The sequence below is a fragment of the Meleagris gallopavo genome, chromosome 13, assembly GCF_905368555.1.
Source record: "Meleagris gallopavo chromosome 13, MGAL_WU_HG_1.1, whole genome shotgun sequence".
NCBI classification, from domain to species: domain Eukaryota; kingdom Metazoa; phylum Chordata; class Aves; order Galliformes; family Phasianidae; genus Meleagris; species Meleagris gallopavo.
Window position 1 is genome coordinate 13,548,221 of NC_139416.1, and position 25,567 is coordinate 13,573,787.

Sequence of the window (25,567 nt, forward strand, 5' to 3'; positions counted from 1 at the left end):
ACGTTCCTTGCTGCTTCCAGTGCCCCTCTCATAGACTTGGACCCTTGCAGGTGGAATCTGTGCCAGAACACTTGGAAAGGAAAAAGGGTTGGTGTAAGTGTTACACTTGCAGGCAATTTTGCAACTGAACCAACAGTGAACAGTTCTTCCTAAAGGAACATAATAGTATCTTGTAGCATTATGGGGGGATATTTACTTGCACTTTAAATATCAAACTATGCTATATTTTGTTGCAGTTTTATTATTTTCTACAAAATCTTTATCCCTTACTTCCTGCCCTCCAAAAGACACTTTTTAAAACTGTACAGTCATATGGATCATTCATTTGTATATTATATCTACAAACTTTTCACAATGCCATTTCTTACCATCTTTTCAACTTGAGGACTGATTATGAAAAACATACCTCACAATTCTGAAGAGATGACTTCTGAAATATCATTTTATCTGTGATGTTTAGAGCTGTGTGCCACTAACTTCATCTAGCCTTGCTCTGTGCTTTTGTCACAGTCATGCAGTTTTCTTATATACTAAATCCATAGGTTTGGTCGATGATTTTGGGCGTGTGGAAGGATCCTACAGGTGCCTTAAACTTCCAGTGTTATTGTAATAGAATCTCTTGAGTTGGTTATTATTGACTCGCTGGCTAAAAGGATTTTGTGGTGGATGAACAGTGAGTTTTTTCAAGTACTATCAAAGAGTTGATGAAGATATCTTATGCTTCTACTCTTGAGCTTTGTAAATGATATAAAATTGTGTATTTGTGGGTGGGGCATTTCAGAGAATGATGGTGGGGATGTGTTTACTCCCGCTGCTCACTTATCTGCTGCTCAGGTTGGCTCTTTCCACATGTGCTCCCACGGTGTCCATGAACTCCAGGTGTTGATCACAGCTGCCAGTTTCTACACTGGTTGGGTTTGATTCTAAGTGGTATGAAGTTCTACTCAAGAAGAGTAGAGGCTAAGGATAAGTTAAAATATGTAGAGTTGCATATCTTATATAAATAACGGTAATAAAAGAGGCATGTAAATAAGATTCTTTCTATTGCTGTATGTTTAACTGTGTGCTGTAGTCATTCGAGGGCTGTTCTCCAACTGTAAAATATTTCCCGTAGAGATTTGCCATTGAAAACTTTATGGTGTTATGATTTGTAGTTACAAGGAGAAAATTAAGTTACAGTTTTTCCTAAATTGAATATGCTATTATCTTACACTTCTTAGCCTTCCTGACCTGGCCTTGCATGATGCTTCTTGACTTCCTGTCCTGCTGTCATTTTTTTTTTTTCCATATTGCTCTAGCACTTAGTCTTATTGGAATCAATAAGGTTACTCACATACAAGTGTTGAATAAATAATTAATTAAGGTATTACACTTCGTGCATCTGTGCAAAGACAGTCCAGATAATTTTTTTTTTTTAAGCAAAAACTGCAGTTTGTTCTTTTTTTTTTTTTTTTTTTTTTTTTGATTGCTGCTCACATTTTTTCCACCACAAAAAACCTTACTGATTTGAACTGGAGTATTCCTGAAGTGATGATACTGCTCGGTGTACATAACAATTGGGAGAACTGGGTATCCTGCAAATACGTAGTGGAAAAGAAATCAAATGCTTTCTGATATTTGTCTTTTTTCCCTTCTAAAACTTTTAACCTGCTCAGTTTTAAATGTGGTAATCTAGACTGGCAAAACCTACTCGGAGCTCAGTCATCAAACCTGATTACTGTGCTCGTGAAATCCTAAATGAAATATTCAAATAGCTTGGTGCTAGAGGGAAGCTAGATAGAAAATGACAGATAAAGTGGTACCTATTGACAGGAATAGTCCCAGTGAAGGTAGCTTGACTGCTTGACTGAGTTTAGTCTATTCATGCTGATGGATGGAATTGCAGTAAAAATGGAAATGTTTCTTGACAGCAGTTGTGTATTGTGACATATGAGATTGAAAAAGGCAGTTCTAAGTTTTCTACACATCTCCTCAATACAGAGGTTTTCCTGCAGCTCTGAGTATGTTAGTGTAGTTAAACTGCAGTGAACTTTCTGTAATGGGAATGTAGCTACACAGAAGGCAGATATAAGGTTTCGGTAGAAGATAGAAAATAAGCAAATAGGCACCTGATGGCTGTGCCCACAGCAGTGACTCTACCACTATGATCAAACCTTTTCTTTAAAGTTGCGTTCCTGAGTAAAATAGTGTGTAAATCTAGTCTTGTTCAGAGTTTTCCACAAATATATACTGACTCTCTGATGGGTTTGTGAAATCTTCTCTATTGTTTTGGTTCAGTGGAAAAAGAGATAAGGTTAATTATGGAGGAGTTTGCCCACTGGTTTCTCTGTAGTGCATAGCTGCGGTGCTGCTAATCTCCTTTCATATATGTATATATACAATTGCTGAAAAAAGGCTAAGAGAAAACGCTCAAATATCATTACCAGAAAATGCATTGATGTACTTGAAATTAAAACATGCATTTTGTCATCCTATATGTTGCTAGTTTATTTTGAAGTAATGTTTCATTATTGCTATAGTATGATTAAATATTGAGAGTATTGCTTTTCCAATTGTTCTAGCGCAGTATTTAATGAGTGCAATTAAATGGAAAAATTGCCTTTTTAACTGATGATAGTCTATTAGTGTCTCTGTCTGTTCAGGAAAGAAAAGAAGTGAATTATTAGAATGACAAATGAGTCAAAGTTACCACAGTGATGGAGAGGTGCGATTCCCCTCCACATAATCTTCAATTAGTGATCTTTGTAAGAGGATGTTTTTCAAAAGGGTAATAGAGAAGTAATGAGATCAGAAGGAGGTCAAACCCAGCCTTCTTCGTTTGGCAGTTTGATTAATTTATTTCTCCTTCTTGCAGATTGCTGTAAGGGGCTTTTGTCACCCAGTGTTTTTCATGGGACTCTAGCCGAAGTGACTGCTTCTATTAGCCTTTTGTGTATCAAAGAGTGTTCATCCACTTGGAACTGAAGGTTTCTGAAATGGTTTTGATCATTTAGCACAGGCACTCATGGGTGGTTCTGAAAAGGAATTTTTTGGAAGAAACAATCCTTGATGCTTCCGTGTGCATTGTTTTGAAGAAGGAGGAAATGGCTGGCTGTATGGCTTGCATGCAGTGCAGCTTCTGTCTTTTTGAGGTGCATTACATCTAAGTCAAAGGAAAGAGTCACCTAAGAATATGAAGTTGCAGTGGAGGAGCTTCTCCCACAGTGCACTAATAAAGTTTGTGCTTGACACATGTAGTGTTTTATACATACTTTAGGCATTATTTCCTGGCATTTTCTTTCTTACCCCTCCTGTAATTTTCCTTCAGAGTGGTGAGCCATTTCATAATGGTAGTCATTAAACTGCATGGCTGTAGCTCCATGCAACTTAGGTCTACCTGTAGCCTATGCTATGTATGCAGTGTTACATCCCTGTTCAATTTATTCTCTAGTAGTAATTCACCTCTTTTTAATCATTCAAAATAGTTTTTCTACAGAACTTAAATGCCAGTAGCATTTGTCAGCCTTTTGTTCAGCTTTACTTCTGTGTGCACCGATCAACTTCTCTCTGCTGGGTTTCGATTTGGATGTGAAGTCAGTATTTTAATGCAAAGTAATGTGACAGTAGAGGTGCAGTAGATTTTAATTTAATATGACATTCTCTTGCTTGGATGCGTGACAGCAACAGTTTGATATCCAAAAGTGAGCTATGTCTGTATTATCTCAGTTTATGCCCAAGATACTCTTGCAACTATTATTATTGGCTTCAGTAAAGTTATGCTGTAAGTTTTCTTACTCTCTCCTACGTCTTTGTAACAGTCATTGAGCAGATACTCAGAATAATCTCTTTAACATTTTTTGACAATTAAAAAAATATACTATGGATTAAAAGGATAAAAGATGATTTATGCTGCTGCTGATGTAATACCTTTTTTTGCTTCTATACAGGCTTCTGAGTGACAAGTTTACTAGACCAGCTCTTCAAATCAGCAGAATAAAATAATATTTGGGTAGTGTTATTGTAGTGTGTGTCCTGAAATACTCACCTGCATTCATCACTGCCCTTTGAGTTATGCCAGCAATGAATACGGCGTGTTTCCTATGCCTCAGTAGCAGTAAGCATATGGCAGTCTTTGATCTAGGAGGAAGCATGACTGTCTTTTGTGTGATGAGTGTAATAATATAACATAGCATTTGTGTCTTGACTTAGTAAAATTTACATATCTGTGAACTGTAAAATTCAGTGAGTTAGACAATGCAAGTTTGGCTTCAGTTAACACTTTTGCTTTGTTCACATATCTGAAATTCAGCTCTCAGGAATAGCTCATCTGCCCAGGACACTTCATCTGGCCTTATCATGTTTTTAGTGGATTATTTTCAACTTCTTTTGCTTTTGATTATTTTCCAGCGTGCCTCAAGCTGTGTGTTAAGAAGAAATGTGACTCTTCTCCAAACATAAGCCCAGACTCAGTTACAACATTGTTTATGATGCGCAGAATGAAATGTGGAGTCTATCTGTATTGTATATATAGAGTGCAGATATTGCAGATAAAGAGGCTAAGTACCAAAGGATCTCGTGATTGCAATGTTTATAATTGCAGTACACAGAGATAAGAAGATTTTGTGAATTTCTCCTGTTCTTTTGGATGCTGTCCTTCTGGGGGAGAATTTCTACGTATGCATTTATATGTGAACATGTCTCATCAAACTTCTCTCAGAGAACATAAAAAGTAAAATTAGTTTTTTTGTACGATGGAGTGATGTGCATGTTCTTATTTTCAATATATGGTAAAGTAAGCTTTCAATTTTAGTTTTTAACAGTATCCTATAATATAAATAATCTAGTCTTTTCTTCTGCAGACTGTTTAATTCAGACAGGTTGAAGTTGCCTCCAAAGATTGGCGTCAAATTGAGGAAACCATTCATGTAGTAAATAAGATAATTTGTTTCCACCCAAAAAGATTAAAATATAGATTTTTTTTTTTTTACTCTGTATGATTTAGCACATAGAGTACCTACGTCTCTGATTCTGAATGCGTTTTGGAGTTAACTGCTTCTACATTGAACTGCTGCTTGAATTTCTGCATTGCGTATTTTTACCTGAATTTCCTGAATTTTAAGTAATATGTTGAATAAAACTCTATTTCCAAGGTATTAATGAACATTTATGTAATTTCAAAATGTGTAAACTGATGCTCATCATTAAAGCTGAGCTATTAAAAACAGCTGAAGTGCTTCAATTTGAGAATTATTATATGTAAAAAAAATTAAGAAAAATGTTGTGAATTCTGTTTTCTGTGCCATCTTGAATTCAAGACTACGCATTTCTGTGCTTCTCATTTTTGTGTCTTTATAAAACCTTGTTGTTATCCTAATCTTCAGCGAGTCAGAAATATAAACACACAGGTAAAATGTGTGTAAATGAAAAAGGCAAATCCTTAATACATAAGTAGTTCTTCTCCAGCTTGCAGTAAGAGCTGCTTATCCTTAGTACTGGATAATAGCACCCAACATTGCAGCCTTAATTTACTTATGCAATTTTCTGTTCTGTGTTTGTTCTGATTTGTAATACTGATAGAAGGATTTGGTAGTTTCTGTGGGTTTTGTTTACTTAGAAAAAAAGAATTAAAAATAGCAGTTAGCTGCTGCAAGTGTGACTCTTATTGCAATGCGTTCTGCATGGGAGATCCTAGCTCGTATGAGAGTGGGTAATGGTGGAGATTACCTTGAAAAATAGCATTTTGTAGCTGAGAATTTGCTTTACCAGATACTGTTATTGTGCTCTTTGTTGCAGTTTCTGTGGAGATAAATAAGAGGCATTACTTTTGGAGCAACATACATATTTGTTCAGACCATCTGCCCTGGATTGCCGTGCATATGAATTTCTGAGTGCTTTTCAGCAGAAAATTGCGCTGCAGAAGTATGAAAGTAATTGTTTTAAATAAAGCCATACATCAGGAGAAGGTTTTCCTGAGACTCACTGAGGATGGAGTGACAATTGGATTACAGTCTTGGTTATTTTTTTGCCACGTATTGACTTTGATTCGCACTCCTCTGGCAAATCCTCTTACATTCTGCAAGATCAGTATTTCTGAACACGGTGCCTGAAATCACCTCTCAGCTCTTATACAGTTAATTTTCCCAAATTTTCCTAAAGTCTTATGAAACACTAAACACTTTCATACTTTGCTTTATATTACACCGGTAGTTTTCAGTGACAAAACCACTTAGACTCGGTGAGTGTTACCATATGTTTTTGAAAGGTAAAACAGAACATTATCATCTTTTTAATAGGAATGCTCCATGATTCATAGGTGGTGCGTATTTCATGCACTTTGCAGCTGCCTTTGAGCAGGAAGGTAAGTGGAAAGTAAATCCATGTGTACTTTAGACAGTAAAAAGGCATTACTTTGTTTCATCATATATAAACATGTAGATTTGATTCGCTCTTTACTCATGCTGTAAAAAGAAAGTTTTAAAGTGTTTAGGCATACCTGGAAATGTAAATGCACTAGCCTAATGTAATGCTGGAGAAAAATTAAGACAAATGATACTGCATCCGTGCCACAAACTGCAGCTTGTACAAAATTCACTTTAGTTATTATACTGTGAATACGTGTGCTAAGCCTCCTCTGTGTATGCACAATTTATGTTGAATGCAACATGAATCATTTTAATAGACCAAGCAAAAAGTCCCCAAAGTCAATTTTCAAATTATGAACCTTGGAACAGAATATAACAACAATGAACAACAAATAGTTCAGATTTTATTCTGAACTACAAATGAACCATTAAAGGCACAGGGTACTCATTCAGAAAAACATGTCCTCCTTATCACCGCAGCAGCTGAAAAACATAACAGGAATATTTTCTAAAGGTCAGCTCTGAATTTTCTTTCTTTCTGCACCTTATTAAGAGAGATGTTTGCTAAAGCCGTTGCCGTGAGGATTTGAACATTATTCTGAAACTTGGATGGCTCTGTTAGGTTCCTCCTCTGATGTGCCATGTAACCTTGAGACCTTGTTCTGTACATCAGCTTTTGTCCTTATCCTTAGGTGGGGTGCTTTATTAGTTTGTTTTGGGGAAGTGCTGTCTGTTTGTACAGTGCAGGACACAGTGAAGACCTGATTGTAGCTAAGGGCCTTAACACTTCAAAATTCAGGATTCCATTCACAATTATTGCTTAAGGATGGCTTGGCTGCAGCTGGTCATTTCAAAAAGTAGATCTTCAACAACTTCCTCTTAAACTCTGGGGGAACCTGAATTCCTAAGCACAATTTTTATTTTTATTTATTTTTATTTTTTTGCAGAGAAATTTCCCTGGTAACTTTCATACTTGATTTTGTCCATCTTTGTAATTGCCTGAGTCCTGGTATTGCTGCATACGTAAACCTTCGGGGGCTGTGTATTGGCTGTGCTTTGTTCAGCTGAGCCTTACTTGGTGATAGCTCTTGGATATTGTTTACTGGGTGGAGAACTTTGTGAAATGTTGCCAGGAGATAATATATTTGTTTTTAATCATAATGGTTCACAGAGGTCTGCATTACTCTCTTTTTGAAACTTAGAAGAATTTGATGTAGTGTCCTCTGTTTTACAGGAATGAGAGTTCTGAGCAGAAGGTAATTGTATTTGAGGCAACCTCTCCCTATTCCTTTACTTTAAGCATCTGTTTCACCATTCTTCAGGAGAGATTGAAGGTTGCGCTGCTTAAGATCAGGGATGTGACATTCCGGGCTTGGATTATTTTATGCAAGAAGCATAAAAATCTACAGCTGTAGAAGATTACAGAGGGCCCTCACTTGCCCAAGTGATAGTGTACAATATAGTGTACAAGTACCAGTTGTACTTCAGGGCTATGGTTTTTGTGAGGGCCATGGGTACAAGCTAAATGCTCTTACTGAGAGCATCTTAAATTGGCAACCTGTAGCACTTCAATGAATTTTGCATGGGCAAGAGAGTGGAAAGACTGTGAGAGTTTCATGTAAGGTGTTCAAAAAGGTGGGCTTGGCATCTGAGTAGGGCAACTGACGTTCCTGTTTCTCTGGCCTGCCTGTTCTGTCAAGTGTTAGGATGTTTGTCCAGTTTTAGTTCTATATGATTACACTTTTCAAACACAGTGAGGTACACTGTCCAAAGAATAGGCAGAGAAATTATGTAATTAGTGTGTTTCACAGGGCTGAACAGAAGACTCAGCCAGGTGCGGAGGAGACTGGATGGTATTTGTGAATGAATGTCATTATTTTGACAGAATGATGAATTAACATTTCTAGCTTTGGAGCCGGAGTTTGAGCAGTTTCATGTGGTCTGGTCAGTGTGGGGGCTGCAACTTGTAGCTGCTTTGGAACAACATGGTGTAGCTTGGGAGCAACCTGCCATGTGAGGCAGAAAAGTGGTCTGCTAAAAATCAGTCCTTTACTTTCACTGTCGTGCTTCTGCTCGTGACATAATGATATTTCTGGTTGGATTTTAAATTTTAGAATTATCTCCTATTTAAAGCAAGCAATTCAACTTCCTTAAAAGGAAAGATGAAGTTTTCAGTGTACTTTGGTTCATGTTAATTCTAATGAGAACTGAGTACACCAATAAGCTGTTCAGAAGTTTAGGGGGGTCTGATATGCCCATCTGTTTATCTTTACAAATGCAAATAGTTACTTGCTTATGACTGCTAATGTGCTGGGTTGAGCTAGGAAAGTTAAGAACTGGATCTGTAGTAGTATCATGCCCTCATGCCCTTTTATAGTGCTGGCAGACAATGGGTGGAACTTTACTTTTAGGTGTACCACCATCCAGGTCTTTAGGAACAAAGCAAGAAAGTTAAAATCTTCAAAAAATGCTCATGCAACTCTGTACACAGCTTTGAGAAATAGCTCAGGTTTTTATCTCATCTGCTTGTGTTGATTTTTTTTTTTCTTCTTTTTTTCAGAGGGCTAGTGCCACGTTATATGAGGTGTTTTTAAACTCAATTGAAACCAAATGCTGAAGCCATCTAAAGGGTTGGAGTACATATGCTTGTTGCCTCATCTACTTCACTAGCTTTTTTCATTTCTGGATAATTTCCCTTATTAAATAATCCATGGATGTAGTTGATTAGAGGAATTGTGTTTTTTAAACAAAATTCAATACTTCTGGAACTTTTTCATTTTCCTTTTACTTGTCTCTGTCCTAAAATTGCCTACTTAATCAAAGTCTTATAAATACAAACATTCTCTGCCTTATGTTGGAATATCCCTTTCAGAAGAGCCTAAGAGAATTAGTGAGTCATGCCTGGAAGTGCTGTGTTGTTCCTTGTGAATTTTGCTGTGTTCTTGTACTGGTCAAACTTGCTCTCCTGATTAGAAAAGGCAGAATAAAGTAAAAGGAAAAAATTCTTAGAAATGGTGCAGAACGAATCTATGGGAAGGGAGAAAAGGGTTATTTTCACTTAACTTTGTCAATCATGTAGTTGAAACTGGCAGTAGTCATGGGCTTTTCAAGCTGTAGTGTATGATAACGTCACTCAGAAATTCACAGCCATTGTATCTCTGTGAGTTCCAAAAACTTTGGCTATGAAACTTTTACCTGAAAATAGGACAAGGACAACAGAATTCTGTGAACTACTTGGCATAGGGACTGTGAGTTTTGTATCAGAACCTGCGTAGTTCTGACTGCTGCTGTGACCCAAAGCAAGTGGTGAAACAGTTGCTATTGGAGACCCAACTTCCTGCTCACATTTATTTTAAATATTTTAGTATGGACTATTTATGAAATTGGTTTGATAGATTGTCTGCATTTGATGCAACAATTTGTCAGGAAACTTTGCTGTGTTTATTTTTTTCTCATTTGTTATCCCCTGGGACACTTTCAAATGAATGAAGAGCAGTCGCTGTAAGTGAGAAACCCATTCCTCAAAAGCTGCTTATTTTTCTCCTTCCTCTTTTTCTGTGTGTAATATTTTGCTAAAATTTAGTCTGAAAGCTGGAATTGTTTCCTCTCTAAGCAAAAATGGGACTTTAAAAAATATAGATAAATTGCAATTCAGAACGTGAATTTCATGCAGTTAAGCAAGTTTCCCATCTACTAATCCAGAAAGCTCTAAACTGAACTAACCATGTATTTCAAGTCAAAAAATATCTTGGGTGACTTTAGGATTTTCCTCTTTGACACCTTGACTTGAATTCATGTTACTAATTGTGTGTCGATTGCCCACAAAGGTCTAAGTAAGCAAGATAATTACAATATTGAGTTGTGCACTCTACTGAAATATAAGATACAACCTCAGCATCAAAAAACATAAAATTCAGACTGGTAAAGAAGCAGTATGGACAAGCAGTCATTAGACTGTAGCTGAAACCAAACCAGCAGCAAGACCAGAGGAAGATCCCTGTGATTTTGTGTAGACCATGACCACTTGGTCATTCTGCTCTCAGCTGCCATGGGGTCCACATTGACCGTTGGAGAGATGAGGAAAAAGCAATAGAAAAAAATTATAAATTCTCCCTTTTTATTGTAGTCTATGGCATTTAAAACCTTTGGAAATTATATGTATGTATGGAAATACATTATTTATATTTCATCGGAGTAACAGTTATTCCAGTGTAATAGCAAAAAACTCCTTTATTTCTCAGTATCTTGCATTTTCTTCATTTTGTGGTATATTATATGGATTTTTGGTGTAACTACACTTTAGATCTCATTGAATATAATTTGTGTTGTTTTATAGAAAATTTGTTTCATAATTCATTAATTATTTACTATTACTTGACCTTACAGTACATAAAAAAATTCCACCCCATAACTGATTTCAATTCTACAGTTTAAATCAATCACTTTCCACATCTTTTATATTATTTAAAACATGAATGATGAAATTTTCTTCTTCATTTCTCTTGAGTTACTGAGAACTTTGAAACATGAGTGCGTAGGGAATATGCAGGGTGACCCCTGCAGACCTGGGCAAACTGCTAATTGTACTGCAAACTGCAAATTGCACAGAAATGTTTGGAAAGAAAAGGAATTATTCCTTTTGGAAAGCAGAACTGCTGGCTGATGCTCAAAAAAGACAGTCTGGAGTTGTTTAAAAAACAAACAAATATTTTCTAATAATCTACTTTATGGGATTTTTTTCTTGTGTATGTGAGTAATAGATTATAAATTACTACATAGCCTTTAATTGATACTTCCTCTCCACTTCATCTCAATCTCTACTACCTGATGCCAAAATGGGTTATGCTAACAATCCTAAAGAGCAAGTTAGACTTGTCCAGGCTTTAAAGCTGGTGAAAAATCTGACAGTTGGATAACTGGATAGTTCACTGCTGATATCTGTGTATCCTGTACTGTGTGGCTAAGGTGATGTGTCATATTTATATTTACAGTTCAGAAACAATGTACTGTTTTGTTGGAATAGGACTTGATAATAATTCTATTGTGTGTAATAGGAAGTAGTCTGCAGTAAACAAGAAAATGATGAGAGTCATGTTAATGATGATGAGCTACATTGGCGTAGGACTTTGAGAGCATTTTTAAAAGTATGCGAGTTGATAAAAGGAACGGAGAAATCAGGAATGCACTTGATATTTGGAGGATTTTTTTTTCCTTTTCTGAAAAGTGGAAGTATTATCATAAATCAGGGTCTTGAAATGATATTTTAAACAATAGAAATATATTTGTTTGAAACAAATGATATTAGTACCTCAGCCTGCACCAGCACAGAAAATCCTTGCAAAATAAATAAATAAATAAAAATTCTTTCTTGTTGTCAATTCCTTTTCCTTGGTTTTGCCCGCATCTGTGTCTCTCTGTTTTATTTGGGCAGATTATCAACAAGATATTGTTTTTTTTTTTTTCCCCTTAATCTTTTGGTAGTTAAATGTCACAGTACTACATGTGTTCAACTTACCATATTGCATACTATGCAAACTCTTGGAAATACAACATTTAATTGTATTAACCAAAAACCATTCCAGCCATTCACGTATATGAAGATGAGATGTAACTGGCAGTATTGAATTTTCCTTAAATGACAAAATCTTTTTTAATATAGACTTTTCCTGATGCACAGACATAGGACAAATTATGAGTGTATTATATTATCATATAAGGAAGTGCAGTTAACTTCCTTGAAATACACAGTACAGTGTATGGACGGTGTTTGGGAAATTGTAAAATGAAAAGTATAATGCTATTTTCCTAAGCCACATTTGCTCAATGCAGACTTCTGCAAGGTCAGCAGTTATCCTGGAGTTGAGCAGAAACGTCTTCAGTGGCTTTAACTTTACCAGTGCCCTTGATGAGGTGCAGAGTTGTCAGTACTCTCGTAAAATTCCTCAGTGATGGCTTCTTCTGTTCTCTTTATTTCCTTAAGTGAACATCTGTCTAATTGTTCACCTCCATTGCTTTAGTGCTTTCCTCATGCTTTCTCTGTTTCCAGACAATAAACTTTATTTTCTTCATAAGAATTCAGTCTACGCAAGGGTATTAGGCAGCTTGTTTGCACCTTTTAATTTCTGGAAGTTTTCCAGAAGGGCTTTTTGCTGTAGTTCCAATGGGTTCATCAGTGAATCATGTAACATAATGCAGCATTGTGTTTGGGTTTTTATCCGTTACCTTCTGTTTATAAACATCTGCTTGGAAATTTTCTTTTTGATTTTTTTTTTAATATGTTTTACATTTTTGCATGTGGCATATGGGTAAGATATACAGTAGCTGCTATTTTTTCAGGTGTTCAGGTAGGTACAGCTAGTATTTACCTTGAAATTGGGAAAAGCCTAAGCTGAAAAAGCTAGTGAGGTAGAATATATTTGAATTATTTAATGGTATCTGACAATATCTATGAAATTGAGATTAATTCAGTAACTGAGTGACTGAGGGATACTATTAACCCTTATGGCAGCTAAATTGTAGAAAGGATCTAAAAGTCTTTGTGTCCAGCAGGGAGAGTACTACTCACAGGCTTATCATGCTGCTTATCTTCAGTTCTTTGTGTTTCAGTTTTGCTTCTTTTCTTAAAGGGAATGGCAATAAGTATTTTCTTTATAACTTACTTCTTCCTCCCTCCCTCTGAGCTATGAAACATTCATATCAATTTTGTGTGCTTATTCTTCAGGTAGATATTTTCGGTTAATATTAGTGTTTTACTTTGCTTTTCTTGCTGCTTTACTTGCTGCAGTGGCAGCAGTTCCTTCTTTTGTGTATACAAATCATGTAACAATGTAATTCTAAGGTAGGTCTTCATCCGTGTAACTATATGATTCACTGGCAATTTGTATGTAGGAAATTATATAAGAAAAATAAGTGTAATGGTAGGTGGGCACAGACTCTCCCACCATATTGCTGAGTGTGTCCTTTTGTTATCTATAGATCAAAACTTTATTTAAAAAGACATACTTTGTAGAAAGAAATTTCAGCTGTTCATGTTGGCAGCGCTTAAAAATGAGGCACTACTTCGGATTTCGTTCACACTGATGCCAAAGCTCTTTTTGACTTTCATAGTTAGTAGAACTATGTGACCTGGGCTCGTGACCCCTTCTGTCTGTGCTGGATGCAGTCGGCTTTATGCATCTGTAAAATATGGCCTGGACTTTGAGCTCTGATTTTTAAGTATCCCTGGGGTTTTAATGAAGGCTTTACATTGTTGATCACAAGCAGAATAACACAATCCCTGAGACGGGCCACATTTTCAATGAATTTTAATTCCAGTCCATTTGCTCATGTTTTCTCTGTCGTATAATCCTTATTTCTTAAGAAAGAAAGTATTTAAAAACCCAGCAACTTCCTTTGTGTGTCATCAGAAATCAAATGGCATAATGCCGCGTTTCCGTATTCCACTACTGTTCAAATATGCTTGATATTTTCTTGTGCATTCAGAAAGACTTCATATATTTCATCAAAGTCTATATTGTGAATATTGAGTTTGTATTGAGAACCTGATCCTGCCAACCCTTATTTGTACAAGAAATCTTTACTAATGTGATTCAGTCCTTTTATTTCACTTTCTAAAATTACGTACATGGCAATGTGACCTGCGATGGTTTCATTTTGTGTCTGTCTCTTAACCAGGAGATGTGAACAGTTGTGGAAGCAGAAGGAGGAATTTGTATCTGCATTTATTTCTTTGAGGATAGAGTCCCGTAAGATGTCTATATTATCTTGTTCAAAGCTAGGAGATTATATGCCATGAACTGCAGACCAAAAAGTCTTTATTATTTTATTTTCCATTTCCTTGTTTGTCTAAGTATTTCTACTGATGTTGAAGCACCTCGGAATTGTTATTAAAGTAGTAATGATTTTTAAGAATATCCGTATTTATATTTTTCCAGAATTAAGTGTGTGCGCTTGTGTGTGTTTGAACGTTACCATAGGTCTATTGGCAGGATTTGAGGTACTTCCTAACAGCTGCAGTGCGTTTGTAAGCCTGCAGACGTCACTATCCTGCCAATTAATTGTGCCGCACTGACTGTTCCTGGAGAGAGCCCTATGCCCGTGTTCTAAATTTGTTGCTTCCATCTCGCAATTATCGCACTTTGCTCTTAATCTGAAACAATTTCTTCAGATTTATTTTAAAATTGTTACTTCGTTTTCAGCGTTCGACTAAGAGAAATACTAAACTTTCCTTCTAGCTTATATATGCCACAGCCTTAGACTGTCTTTAATTGTTAGTTATTGTTGTTGCAGTACAGATTTATGAACTATTTACTTTGTGTCATGTAACATACCATTTTTAAGCAACAATTTTCAATCTGAACATAGCTTCCAGGAGGGCAAGCTGCCCAGAACATCAGTGATCTCACAGTTATTACTTTGTGTCATATATAATCTTGTTTTTTCCTGCAACAAATAAATCTTTGGGCCTCCCTGCAAAAAAACATTTGTGGTTACAGTATAATAAAAATAAACCGTTTGTCGTGACTACAGCTGACATTTATCAGCCTATTTGTGGGTGCTCTTTCTCTCTCTGTATAATACGGAACATAATTTGTCACTTTGTAAATACATTCCAGCCTAAATCCCTGCCGGCATCTGTTAGTGTTTGAAGGATTAATGCACTGCGCAGTGCATGTCTGCACTTTCCGGCAACAACATAGCTTATGATTATGGATCATGAGAGAACAGGGGAAAAGGGTTCATTTCGTATTTACTTAAACATTGTTGCCCTTTTGACCATCATGCTTTTCTCGACTTGCTTGGCATCTGTAGTAAGGACGCTAACGTTTTGTGTGTGTGCAAAACCTAAGTGAGAAATCCTGTTGTAAGTTTGATACATCCCTGTACGTGCAGCTGTATGCATAAGATAGCATGTCTTTAATGCTGTGGATGATTAACAACAACAAGTAACCTCAATCTGAGCACTCTTTTGGAGGAAAGCAGTCTGTGGCTTCTAAATTATCCCAATGCTGTTTGCCTTGTTGCTGTTTTTGACAGTGTCTTCTGCTATCACTTCAAATCTTTCAGAATGAAAAGAATTGAAAGCATTTGAATAGGAGGTTCTCCACAGTCCAGATCCTGTTTCACGTTCCCAGGCTCCCTCTATTATTCTGTAAACAAGAATATATGTTTATTAGAACAGTAAACCATACACATGTAATATATTGCCAAGATTACTTGAGATTCCCCAAGATGAATTTAAATGAGCTTTACAGGAATGGGGTTTGGAGATGGAAAGAAATGATCTATATCCAGGGAAAGAAAAAAATCCAGCTAAAAGTAGGCTTCCAAGGAAATACCAACAGTTTGTGTACATTAGGAGCTAGACAAATCCCTACTGCCAAAACCTATGGTAGATTTTTTTTTTTAATGCATGTACTTTCTTGTAATTGAAGCAGATGCATGCTGCGTGCAATGGAACTACGCGTATCCAAGAAAAATCAGGGACATTTGGAGCCTGCAAATTGAGGCATTCTGAAATTATAGTCTAGTAATTTCTGTATGTTTTTTCTTCTTCTGTACAGTTAAGAAATAAATAATTTTTGAAATGGCCCTTGGAGACTGACTTCAGTTACACTTTATAAACACGATTTAGGGTTGTTGTAGTTTATTTCTGTAAAGATATCTGAATTTCTTTTCGAGATCAGTGCTTTTTACCTTTATAATTGTCGTTGGTACATATAAAAGGCCAAATTTGCAGAGATGCTGATCTAAGTGTTAGCTAATGTAAAGATTGTGAAATAACAAAACATTGCTCATAGTAGAGGTATTTATTACTAAAGACTAATAAATATTAAAACCTGAAAAAAAGTTGCGTGGCTACAATGAAGTAGATGAGTGTATTTTGCATTTCTCTTTGGATATAGACACACAGCTCATAAATTTTGGGGTATTAAAATGACCTATTGCATGACTAAGAAAGCACTTCCACGTCCAACTCAAATTACAAATTATAGCCAGGGGGTTCTGTAATATAGCTGCATTTATGACATGAAACTTAAATTATAGGTAAATTAAGTGTTTGGAAGAAGGAAAAGTATCACTACTTTGTTTCAGTGTGGGGACCAAATGCTGTGTTGGTGTATGGCATTCACAAAAATTGAACTCCTTCATATCAGGTCTCCTTTACTACTCTTCCATATCTCTTGTCTTTGGTGTTTAAATTGTTCACTTGATGCCTTTATTTTCAATCTCTAGGAGGATCCTGACTTCCTTATTGCTTTTATAACCAAACTGAGATTAAATCTCCAATTCAGAAGTTTGTTCTAGGCTATCATGTTAGGGAACTGCTGTTTGAGCTGAATGATATGCATTGGTAGTCCAGTCCTATCACAGCTTGATGGCTTCATGTTTTTCTGAAGAGGCCTCTTACTGTTATAACTTGTAGAAGATACCAACAATATAAACTTTTCTCTGCCAAACCATCCATAAATGTTCTGGAGGAGGGGTAAGGAAAAGGCAAATAATCATTATAATTCATTCTTCATGTTAAAAGAGAGGTCCTGAGATGATCAGCAAGTGGTCTAGTATGTATCTTTGGGTCACTCTTCTAGCAAGGAGATTCATTTGTCCCATTCAGATCCATGGGAAGGAATTGTGTAGCATTCAAAGCGCACAGCAATATCAAGCAGGCATTACATAAATAGAGTTTTACATGAAGTACCAAATGTTGAATGCTAGGGACTATAATATTTACAGTCCTAATCCTGGGTGAAAGCTTTTTTCCCTATAATGTTCCTCGATAAATACTGCATGGCACTGGCTATTGGCTGTCATAAGCTGTGTGTCAAATTGCCAGACGTGTTTCTGAAGCATCCTCTACTTTGCCCTTAGCATGGAAATGGGGGTTTATTTTGGCATTGCTTGTCAGATGCTTAGTTTTGGTTATTTGTTTACTCTATGTATTTTAAGATAAATATTGTTCTTGGAGATTTTTTATTTCTCACACTGCATAAAAGAATTATTTGCATAACAAGGCAGCCATCAAGATTATCAAACTCTTTTTTTAACCAATTTCTTGTATTTTCAGTCCCTCGAAGCCAGATATTTTTAGTTGCTCTGTGGATTCAGCTTTGAGTTTAGAGCTTTTAAATGCAACAGATATGTACATGATACCTTTTGAGAGTAAAATTATGCAGTAAATTATCCAGTGTCCACTCTTACATTTTAAGTAGGCCCTCGCCAAATGACTTGTACTTACATGAGATGCAGGGGCTACAGCATATTTATTAAGACTCTTCAACTCGGTATGAAACTGGAGCAGTCAGAAGTAATGGTGTCTGCTGAAAGATTCTTTATCATATGAATTTACTTTTAGTCATCTATTATTTATTTCAGCTATTTTATATGCCATTATAATAAATATTATGACAGAGAAAGCTTTTATGCTTCAACTTATTGTACTGCTCTTCACTTCCTTGCAATCCTTCAGGAAAATGTAGCTATGCTTTACCTATATTTAACGTAAATCATCACTTACATTTGAATGAAAAATTCACTATGAAAAAGAGCTCCTTCTTCAATACCAAGACACAAATGCACAATCATGTTTACTGCCAAGCTACTCTACCATGCAGTGTTCATTTTTAAACAGTTTTTAAGCTGTAAAGTGAGTACATTGCATATAGTGAAATTGCTTGCTTTCTGGATGTTTTCACTTTCTTGTTAGTTTCTGCCTCAATAAGCATTTTTTCTAGCGTGAGTGCAACATATAGCCAATTGCACGTAAGTATTTTTAATATTTTTGCTTCAGTAGGGAACAACTTGCATACAAAACTAAATACGGTGTTTTCTGGTGTTATTTCTATTCAGAGCAATGAAACTTATCTGGAAATATTGATAAAATGCTTTCAGATCTGAGCATATAACCATCAGATACGAGATAAAGTTTTTACTTTGCATTTTTCAAAATGTTTTAGTGTTGTTGGAGGGGGCCTTGTTAGGAGCTAGAGAACGATATGTCTTTGGTGCTTCTTCAAAGACACGACGCTTGTGCCTACATCTTGTTAGCCTTGAACCTCTCTTTGGGCTGCATGAAATGCAAGTCCCCCCCAGAGCCCCGATTCACTCAAAGAGTGCAACCACGTTTCTGCTGTGTGTGTGTTCTCCTTTTGGCTGATTTGCAGAGTTGGTGTGGGTCTGGTGTGAGGGTAGCTTTGGGTGCTGTCAGGGTGTTTCTCTTGGGAATCTGCTGCAAGGGCAGCAGCTCGTTTGGCAGGCTGTGGATGGGCACTGTGTAGTAATGGTCTCGTGACCTAGAAGTGAGCTACCTAAATTATTCTACACCCATTCTGTTGTTTAATTTTCCCCTAGATGATGTAATTGAAATGAAAGTAGTAGAAGGAGGATTGATATATTTTATCAACTTAATTTAAAAAATTCTAGAGTTTGCTGTCTTAGCGTGTTGAATATTATGATGTCAGTTCTAAACTTGACTGTCTTTTGTATTTGGGAAAGTGACAAGTCCCATTTAAGACTTCATAACATAAAACGAGGCATAATTCGGTACTGAAAATATGTGGAGTAAAATGGTGAGAGACATCAGCATAATGAAATTATGACACATTAGATCAGGATTTGCAGCATACCATTAGCAATCAGTTCTGACTGTGGATTACAATTATGGTTTTCATGCCTTTTAGAAATCTCTTCTCTTTTTTATTATCTTTTTTAATAAAAATTGTATGTTTTCTGTTTTAATAAATGCTGTGATATCTGCTGCATAGGTGTACAGAGAAAGAGGGAAAACATTAAAGGTAATGATGAGCTACTGTAAAAGAAACAAGCAAAACAAATAAAAAAACTCCAATCAAACAAACAAACAAAAAAAACCCAGAACCAAAATCCTCATTCCTGTCACTGATTGGAATTATTCTGACATTATTAGTGATTTAGCTTTCAAGTACCGTGCTTTATTCATAGCTTTCTTTATTTCTTTTAATATTATTTTTTTCAATTGTAATATGAAAGAGAGTAGAAAAATCAGGAGTGAAAGTGTGTTGAAACTAAAGGCTTAGTGTTTCTGTCCTTTAGGAGGAACTGATGGTCCCTGTGAGAAGTGCTTGAATCTGAGTTTGCAACGAAGAATCTGTAGCAGAAAAGTTGAGAAACTTGCCTAAGCCCACAGGTCTTTCCCCAGTTGCTGTTTTGGGAAAATACTCAAAACAGCCTGGCCTTCTGCATGCTGTCATAAACTTCAGTGGCACATTCTGCTGACAGTGCTGTGGACTTCACATGCTCAATTTTCTTTTGTGAGGGAAACAGAGCAGTTGAGTGTCTTCTGTGCTCCACACACACCTCGTGCATATTCAAAGGAACTACAGTCTGTTAGCTTTTTTTTTTTTTTTTTTTTTTGGTAAAGCAAAAGCAGGGGGAATATTGAGAAAAGAAATGTTTTGCCATTTTTCTGCTACCTATTCAATGGGAAAAGTTAATGAAGCCATCCTTACCCTAAAAAAATATGTATTTTTAGGTCATTTTTTAATATAGTTTCTTAAATTTCTTAACAAGGAGATAGTAACTATCAGTTTGCGGTATAGTCTACTGAACTGCTTGACTTTTTTAAAAATAAATTTATTACCCCTCTTATGCCCCTGTATTTATAGCATTCTGGTCCTTTTCTCCTTGCAAGAGGCAGAAGAATTTTTCAACTGAGGGAAGCAGAAGTAAAATAAACCCAACTCTGTACACTACTTATCTATTAAATAAACAGCTTTAGACTGCAAAATTGAAGAGATTTTTCTGCAGCTCTATTACGTAACACAGGGCAGCACTTTTTCAAACAGGAGTAAACATTTACCCAGTGGGGCAAAATGAATCCCAGTGTTCTAATGACATGTGTCTTGTGAGGGTGCAAAGACTCTTCTTAGGAAAGTTGCATTTAGCACCTTCATACTCCCATTGATGGATACTTCCTAATGCAAACTGAACCTGTCAAAATTTGGCTATATTTATTTTGCTGTTTTATTAAGTCTGGCAGGAGTAGGATAAAGGGAATTTGAGTGACGTTCTGTTTAAACCCAACCTGCAAGGTAATTGCAGCAGGCAGAATGGGTGCTAGCAAAATAAATAAATAAAAACAGCAACAACAACAAAAACAGACATAGTGAGAAAAGCACCAGATGCAATTAAACACAGGGATCAGGTGAATTGCTTGAACTTTGGATACAATGAGATTGCTCTTCTGGGCTTCGTTTTGTGCTGGTAGGCCTACCACTGCCTTTGTATTCCTCCAAAAGTACTCGTTGTGTTATTCTGTGGCCAGAGTAGATCTCATTGCATCATGCTCGTAGCAAATCTACTGCCTGTCCACTCAAATGCTTTGATTGTATAGGGCCACTGTTCTCACCCTTTTTTCACTCTTCTATATTATTATTTTTCACTCTCTTATAGCTGTACTACCGTTCTGTGTAAACTATGACTATATATAGAAATAGGTAGCACTGGAATTGTGTGAAGTGTCCCTCTAGTTTTTTTTCTGCTGAGATAAGCAAATTGGACTGAAGACTGGTGAGGAATACAGGGCCCTTGCCAGCTTCCTTTAGGTGCCAAAGAGTTTACTGATCCTAAATGTGAGGGCAAGAACAAAAGCACGCGTACATCATTCATTAGGGGATCTATGCAAACTGCATGTCATGGTGCTTGGTATTCTGTAGAGGATGTCTTATGATAGAGCATTTGTGGAAGAACTAAAGACAATGGCTGGGTGTTGTGCATGGACACAAGGTGCTTACTGCAGCCAAGTGGAAGCTCTTTCAAAATTGTGGCTTCTGAGAGCCACAGTCTTGGGCTGGCTTCCCCCTTCACTGGGTGCAGCGGAAATAGACTTTGTGTTGATTTTGTTCTGAGATTTCAAAAGGAATGAGGACAGGGATCTTGAAATTGAAAATATTAATTGTTGTTTGGCTGATGCCTAAGGTTAGCACTTTCAGGTTAACCTGTCATTTTGCAGGACTGTACATCCTCTTCCTAATGTTGCTTTAAGATCGTAAGCTATTTGTTTAGGAAATATTTTACCCTGCTAAACTCTTACTGAATGAAAAGCTATGTAGGTGGATAGATTGTTTTCTACAACTGTGTATCTCCTACTCTGAGTAACAGGTTGTTTTAGGTTTACATACAAGGTTGAATTTAGCTGGTTTTATGGAGTATTTTTGAAATATATATATTTTGGTTGGCTTATTTAAAATGCACGCATTAGGAATAATGCTTACTGAACCTTTTATTTTATGACTTGCTTAGAAGTTTCACCAGCTGAAGGGAAGGAAAAAACATACCAGATTAACCTTAAAACTACCTCGCGTCAATTCATTGCATTACTTAAAGCTGTGCACTATATGGTCTTTAGCAGAACCACAATAAAATTACTATTTTTGGCACTGAATGTTGTGCTCGTCCATTCCTGTTGATGATTTGTATTCACTTTGGGGTTGTAATGCTGAACAAGAGACTCGGTCTTGTTTCATAATACATTTGCTACGATATGATACTGTGAACTAAACTTGCTGTTATTTGTCTTTTATTTATTTTATTTTCTTTTGTTCCAGCATAAAGCCAAGGTAGAAGTGATGACCTTAGACCTTGCTTCTCTTCGAAGTGTGCAGAACTTTGCTGAAGCATTCAAATCCAAGAATATGTAAGTATTCAGAAGATTACAGTTAATAATTTCTTGTTATTTATCAGCTTAGCAAAATTGGTAGAACTCACCATAGCTGGACTGATCAGAAATTACAGTACGTAAATGAGACTCTTTGTTTTCATCCTAGAAAATAATCACAGATCTCAATATTCGATGTTTGGCCATATCATAAACCTAAAGGAGGGCATCGATAATTCTCTAGCTATTGAGAAAGGCCTAAGATTAACCGTATAAAAGACAGATCAGGCAAGTTTTATCAACTTTGCTGTGGTTTAAAAGTTTTTGGATGAACAGTTAGCACACTCGTCTTGCTTTCTTGTCTAACCATCTGTACCTTCTCATTTTTAAAGCATTTTCAAAAAACGGCCCTTTGAGACAAACAACTCACTTTCACAGACCTGTATCTGAAATAGCCTATGACAAATTAAGAAAAAAAAAAAAAAAAAGCTGGTGGTAATAACAAAGCCTAACAAAAGGGCAGTTTATTTATTCAGGTTGAATTCCAAACGGTTGCCTTGCTTTAGCTTGAATGGTAAATCTTTAAATAAACGATTTCAATGTTTTTAAGTGCCACCTCTTTACAACAAATTCAGCACTTTGTGCTTTTATCCACATTTTCCAATGATGTGAACTATTCTAACTTCTCTTTTTCTCTGCAAATATTTTTATAGTGCATACACGTCTTAATGTTCTTTTGAAGAGAATATGGTCTCTTAGAATGTTTTGAAAATATATATTTAAAAAAAAAAAGTATTTGAAAAAAGAGAATGTTCTTTCACTTCTTAATTACTACCAAAGCTAAATCACAGTTAGATGACATTTTTGGACTCACAGGTCTCTTAGATTCATCAAAGAATCATCAAAACTGAGTTCTAACAGAAACTTGTTTGCTGCCAAAATTCTTTGCAACAATGTTTTTGTGCTGCATAGCATCTTCATGTCTGCAAATTTTCATGAAATAGAAAGACAAAGCCTTGCAGTATTGAATCTTTAATACTAACTCAGTTTCATAACATGTTTTAATTTAGAACAGAAAGATTAGAAAGAAATTTAATTTAATTTCTTTATGCTTTTAGTATGCTACATTTATTTAAAAAGAGGATATAGTACCATGAAAAGTCCTTCCTTCGAATGCAGTTCTTAAGTTGATTTGTGCATTGCCAATCATATCATATGGTCATACCATCATTTGGTATGCATGTTATAAATCCTTAGAAGTGAACGTTCTTAAATGAAATCTTGCTGTAGAAATTAGGAAATGGAAAGATTCGGAATCAGTAAAACCTGTTTGACTTCTGTTAGTGTGCACTGTTTAACAGTGTTTAGCTATGTTCCCCCAATCGAGTTTATTAATGTTTTGCTCTTGTTTTATTCTGCAAAATTTTAGTCATAGACAACAGCCTGTGTCTTGCCCTTCGGATATTTCTGTCTAGAATCTGTGCTCAGATGCGTGTGTGTCTGGTGGAGCTGCTCTAAGCATTATTGAAAAGTCAAAGGCCCTGCAACTATTGAGAAGCTTGTGGGGTTTAGACAAAAATGAATTTCCAGCTATATTTTGTTTAAACTTTGAGTCTGGATGGAAACCAGGCTCCCGCACTGCCTGTCGCAGCGGGTCTTCTGTCTGATATAGATACAGAAGAGTTACCTTGCAGTCATCTGTGCAGGCAGGACAGTGGACTGGAAGACCTACTAGGTTTTTCTGCCTCTGTTTTTTTGTGGTATAACTGTATCTAGATATGGTCAGAAAAGCAATTATGTGGCAATAGCTTCTTATTACTGCAATGCCAGCCCTATGTGTTTTTCAGCACTAATGTGCACTAACCACTTTTGTCTCTGTTTTGCAGTCATGTCCAGAGGCCTTTGTCAGATCAGTGATTCCTTTGCATTAGTAGCTTTTTGAGCAATTGAAGAAAACCTTACAGGCTTCAGTGTCAAGCTGAATGAATCTTGTACTTTATGCTTTGGCAAGTCCATAAGCTGGTAGTTTAACGTTCATGAGGCTTTGGTATCTCTGCTTTCATGAACCTGAGTGAGAGGGTGTACTGTGATATATTCACAGTTTTACATAATAGATGTAAATCTTGTTTACAAACATAGGAGATATTAAATAAGTATACAGTTTTTCTTACAAAATCCTCCTACAAATTCTTTAGCAATAAAGTAGTAGAAAAAGCAAGTTGTTTTTTTGTTTTCTGAAAGATATAATCATTTGAGTTCTGAGTTTTATAGTTCTTGGTTTCTTGGGCAAAACTACAGTGGTTTTTGAAGTGTGAAAGACAAATTGTACATGAACACACACACACTTTTTTTCTGTAAATGTTTATATTTTCATTTTTCCCAGCATACTGTGTAAAGAGACCTTTATTATTCAGTAGTGAACTTCTTACACTTCTAGGTGCAGACAGTTTTCTTGTTTGCATAATTTCTCTACTCTGGTATTGCTTTCTGGGACACTTTGGTATTCTATAGAAAATGTTGGTCTCGGTGACATCTGACCTAATAGATGAAAGTGTTAAAAATAGAGAATAGATTTGCTTGTCTTTTTAGATTCTGCTCTTCTGGAACATTTTGTGGTTCTGGATATTATATCCTGTCATCAGATAGAAGGATGTACTCATAGCCACATCACAGCCTGGGAGTGGGTTCTTCCTTGGCTGATAGCTGTTGGAAGGGAGTCTTGAAGGACTGTGTTTCGCAGATCTTTTCCTGAATAAGAAAGCTAAAGTGGAACTATTTCAGATAAAAGTATCCCTAAATTTCTACTGCTTAACAGATCAAAACTTCTTTTAGATGGGGAAGGGGATGAGGATTGCAAGGGTGAGAGGAAAAAATGCTGAACTAGTAAAAACCAGGAGAAAAAGCTGCCTTCTTGAATGTGTTTGAGAATCAAAGAGATCTGGAAAACTGCATGAAGAATGGAGAAACGTCATCCTCTGCTCAGCAGGGGCTGGCTGCATGAAATAAATAGTGCAACAGAGGGAGCATTGAGAAAAACATAAATAGTAAATGGGAGGAAAGAGTTACTCTGGAAAGGAACTCTTAATACAATTTGGAGTAGTACGTAAGAGCTAAGATAAAAGTAAAAATCAGATGATTAATCTTAGAAGCACGAAAACTCAAGGAGATTTGAAAGGAACCTTGTATTCCCTTATGGATTTATTAGGTGTTGCAGCCTTGTCCACAGACAAAATTTGATCTTAGAGTGTATAAACACTGGTAAATTATGCTGTATTCATATAAATATACTCCAGAAAATCCTTTAGCCTCATGGAAGAAAATAGTTTTTTGTTTTCCACTATTTATACTCTTCAGTTGATACAGCTGATTTTTTCTGAGACTTTTCTTTATCCATATAGTCTCAAATGAAACTTTGGGATAAAATGCTATAGTAGGTCTTGCAGTTCTGTGACTGAAGCTGAATGCAAGCTTACCTTACCAGAACAGTGCTTTCCAGTTTTAATTTCTCTTTCAGTTAAAAAGATTCTGTGGGAAGAAAAAGGTAAATATAATAATTGCAGTTCAATCTCCCAAAGTCTTCTGACAAAATATG

The 25,567-nt window shown here is 36.2% G+C and overlaps 1 protein-coding gene across 4 annotated transcripts in view; it reads left to right on the forward strand.

The window, feature by feature from the left end:
- Positions 1–25,567, forward strand: part of WWOX (WW domain containing oxidoreductase) — a 470,386-nt gene that overhangs the window by 78,136 nt on the left and 366,683 nt on the right. For all 4 annotated transcript variants that reach the window (XM_085235307.1, XM_085235305.1, XM_085235308.1 and 1 more), the window contains exon 6: positions 21,926–22,014. In XM_085235307.1, coding sequence (XP_085091433.1) covers positions 21,926–22,014 — 89 coding nt within the window. The remainder of the gene's footprint in view (positions 1–21,925; positions 22,015–25,567) is intronic.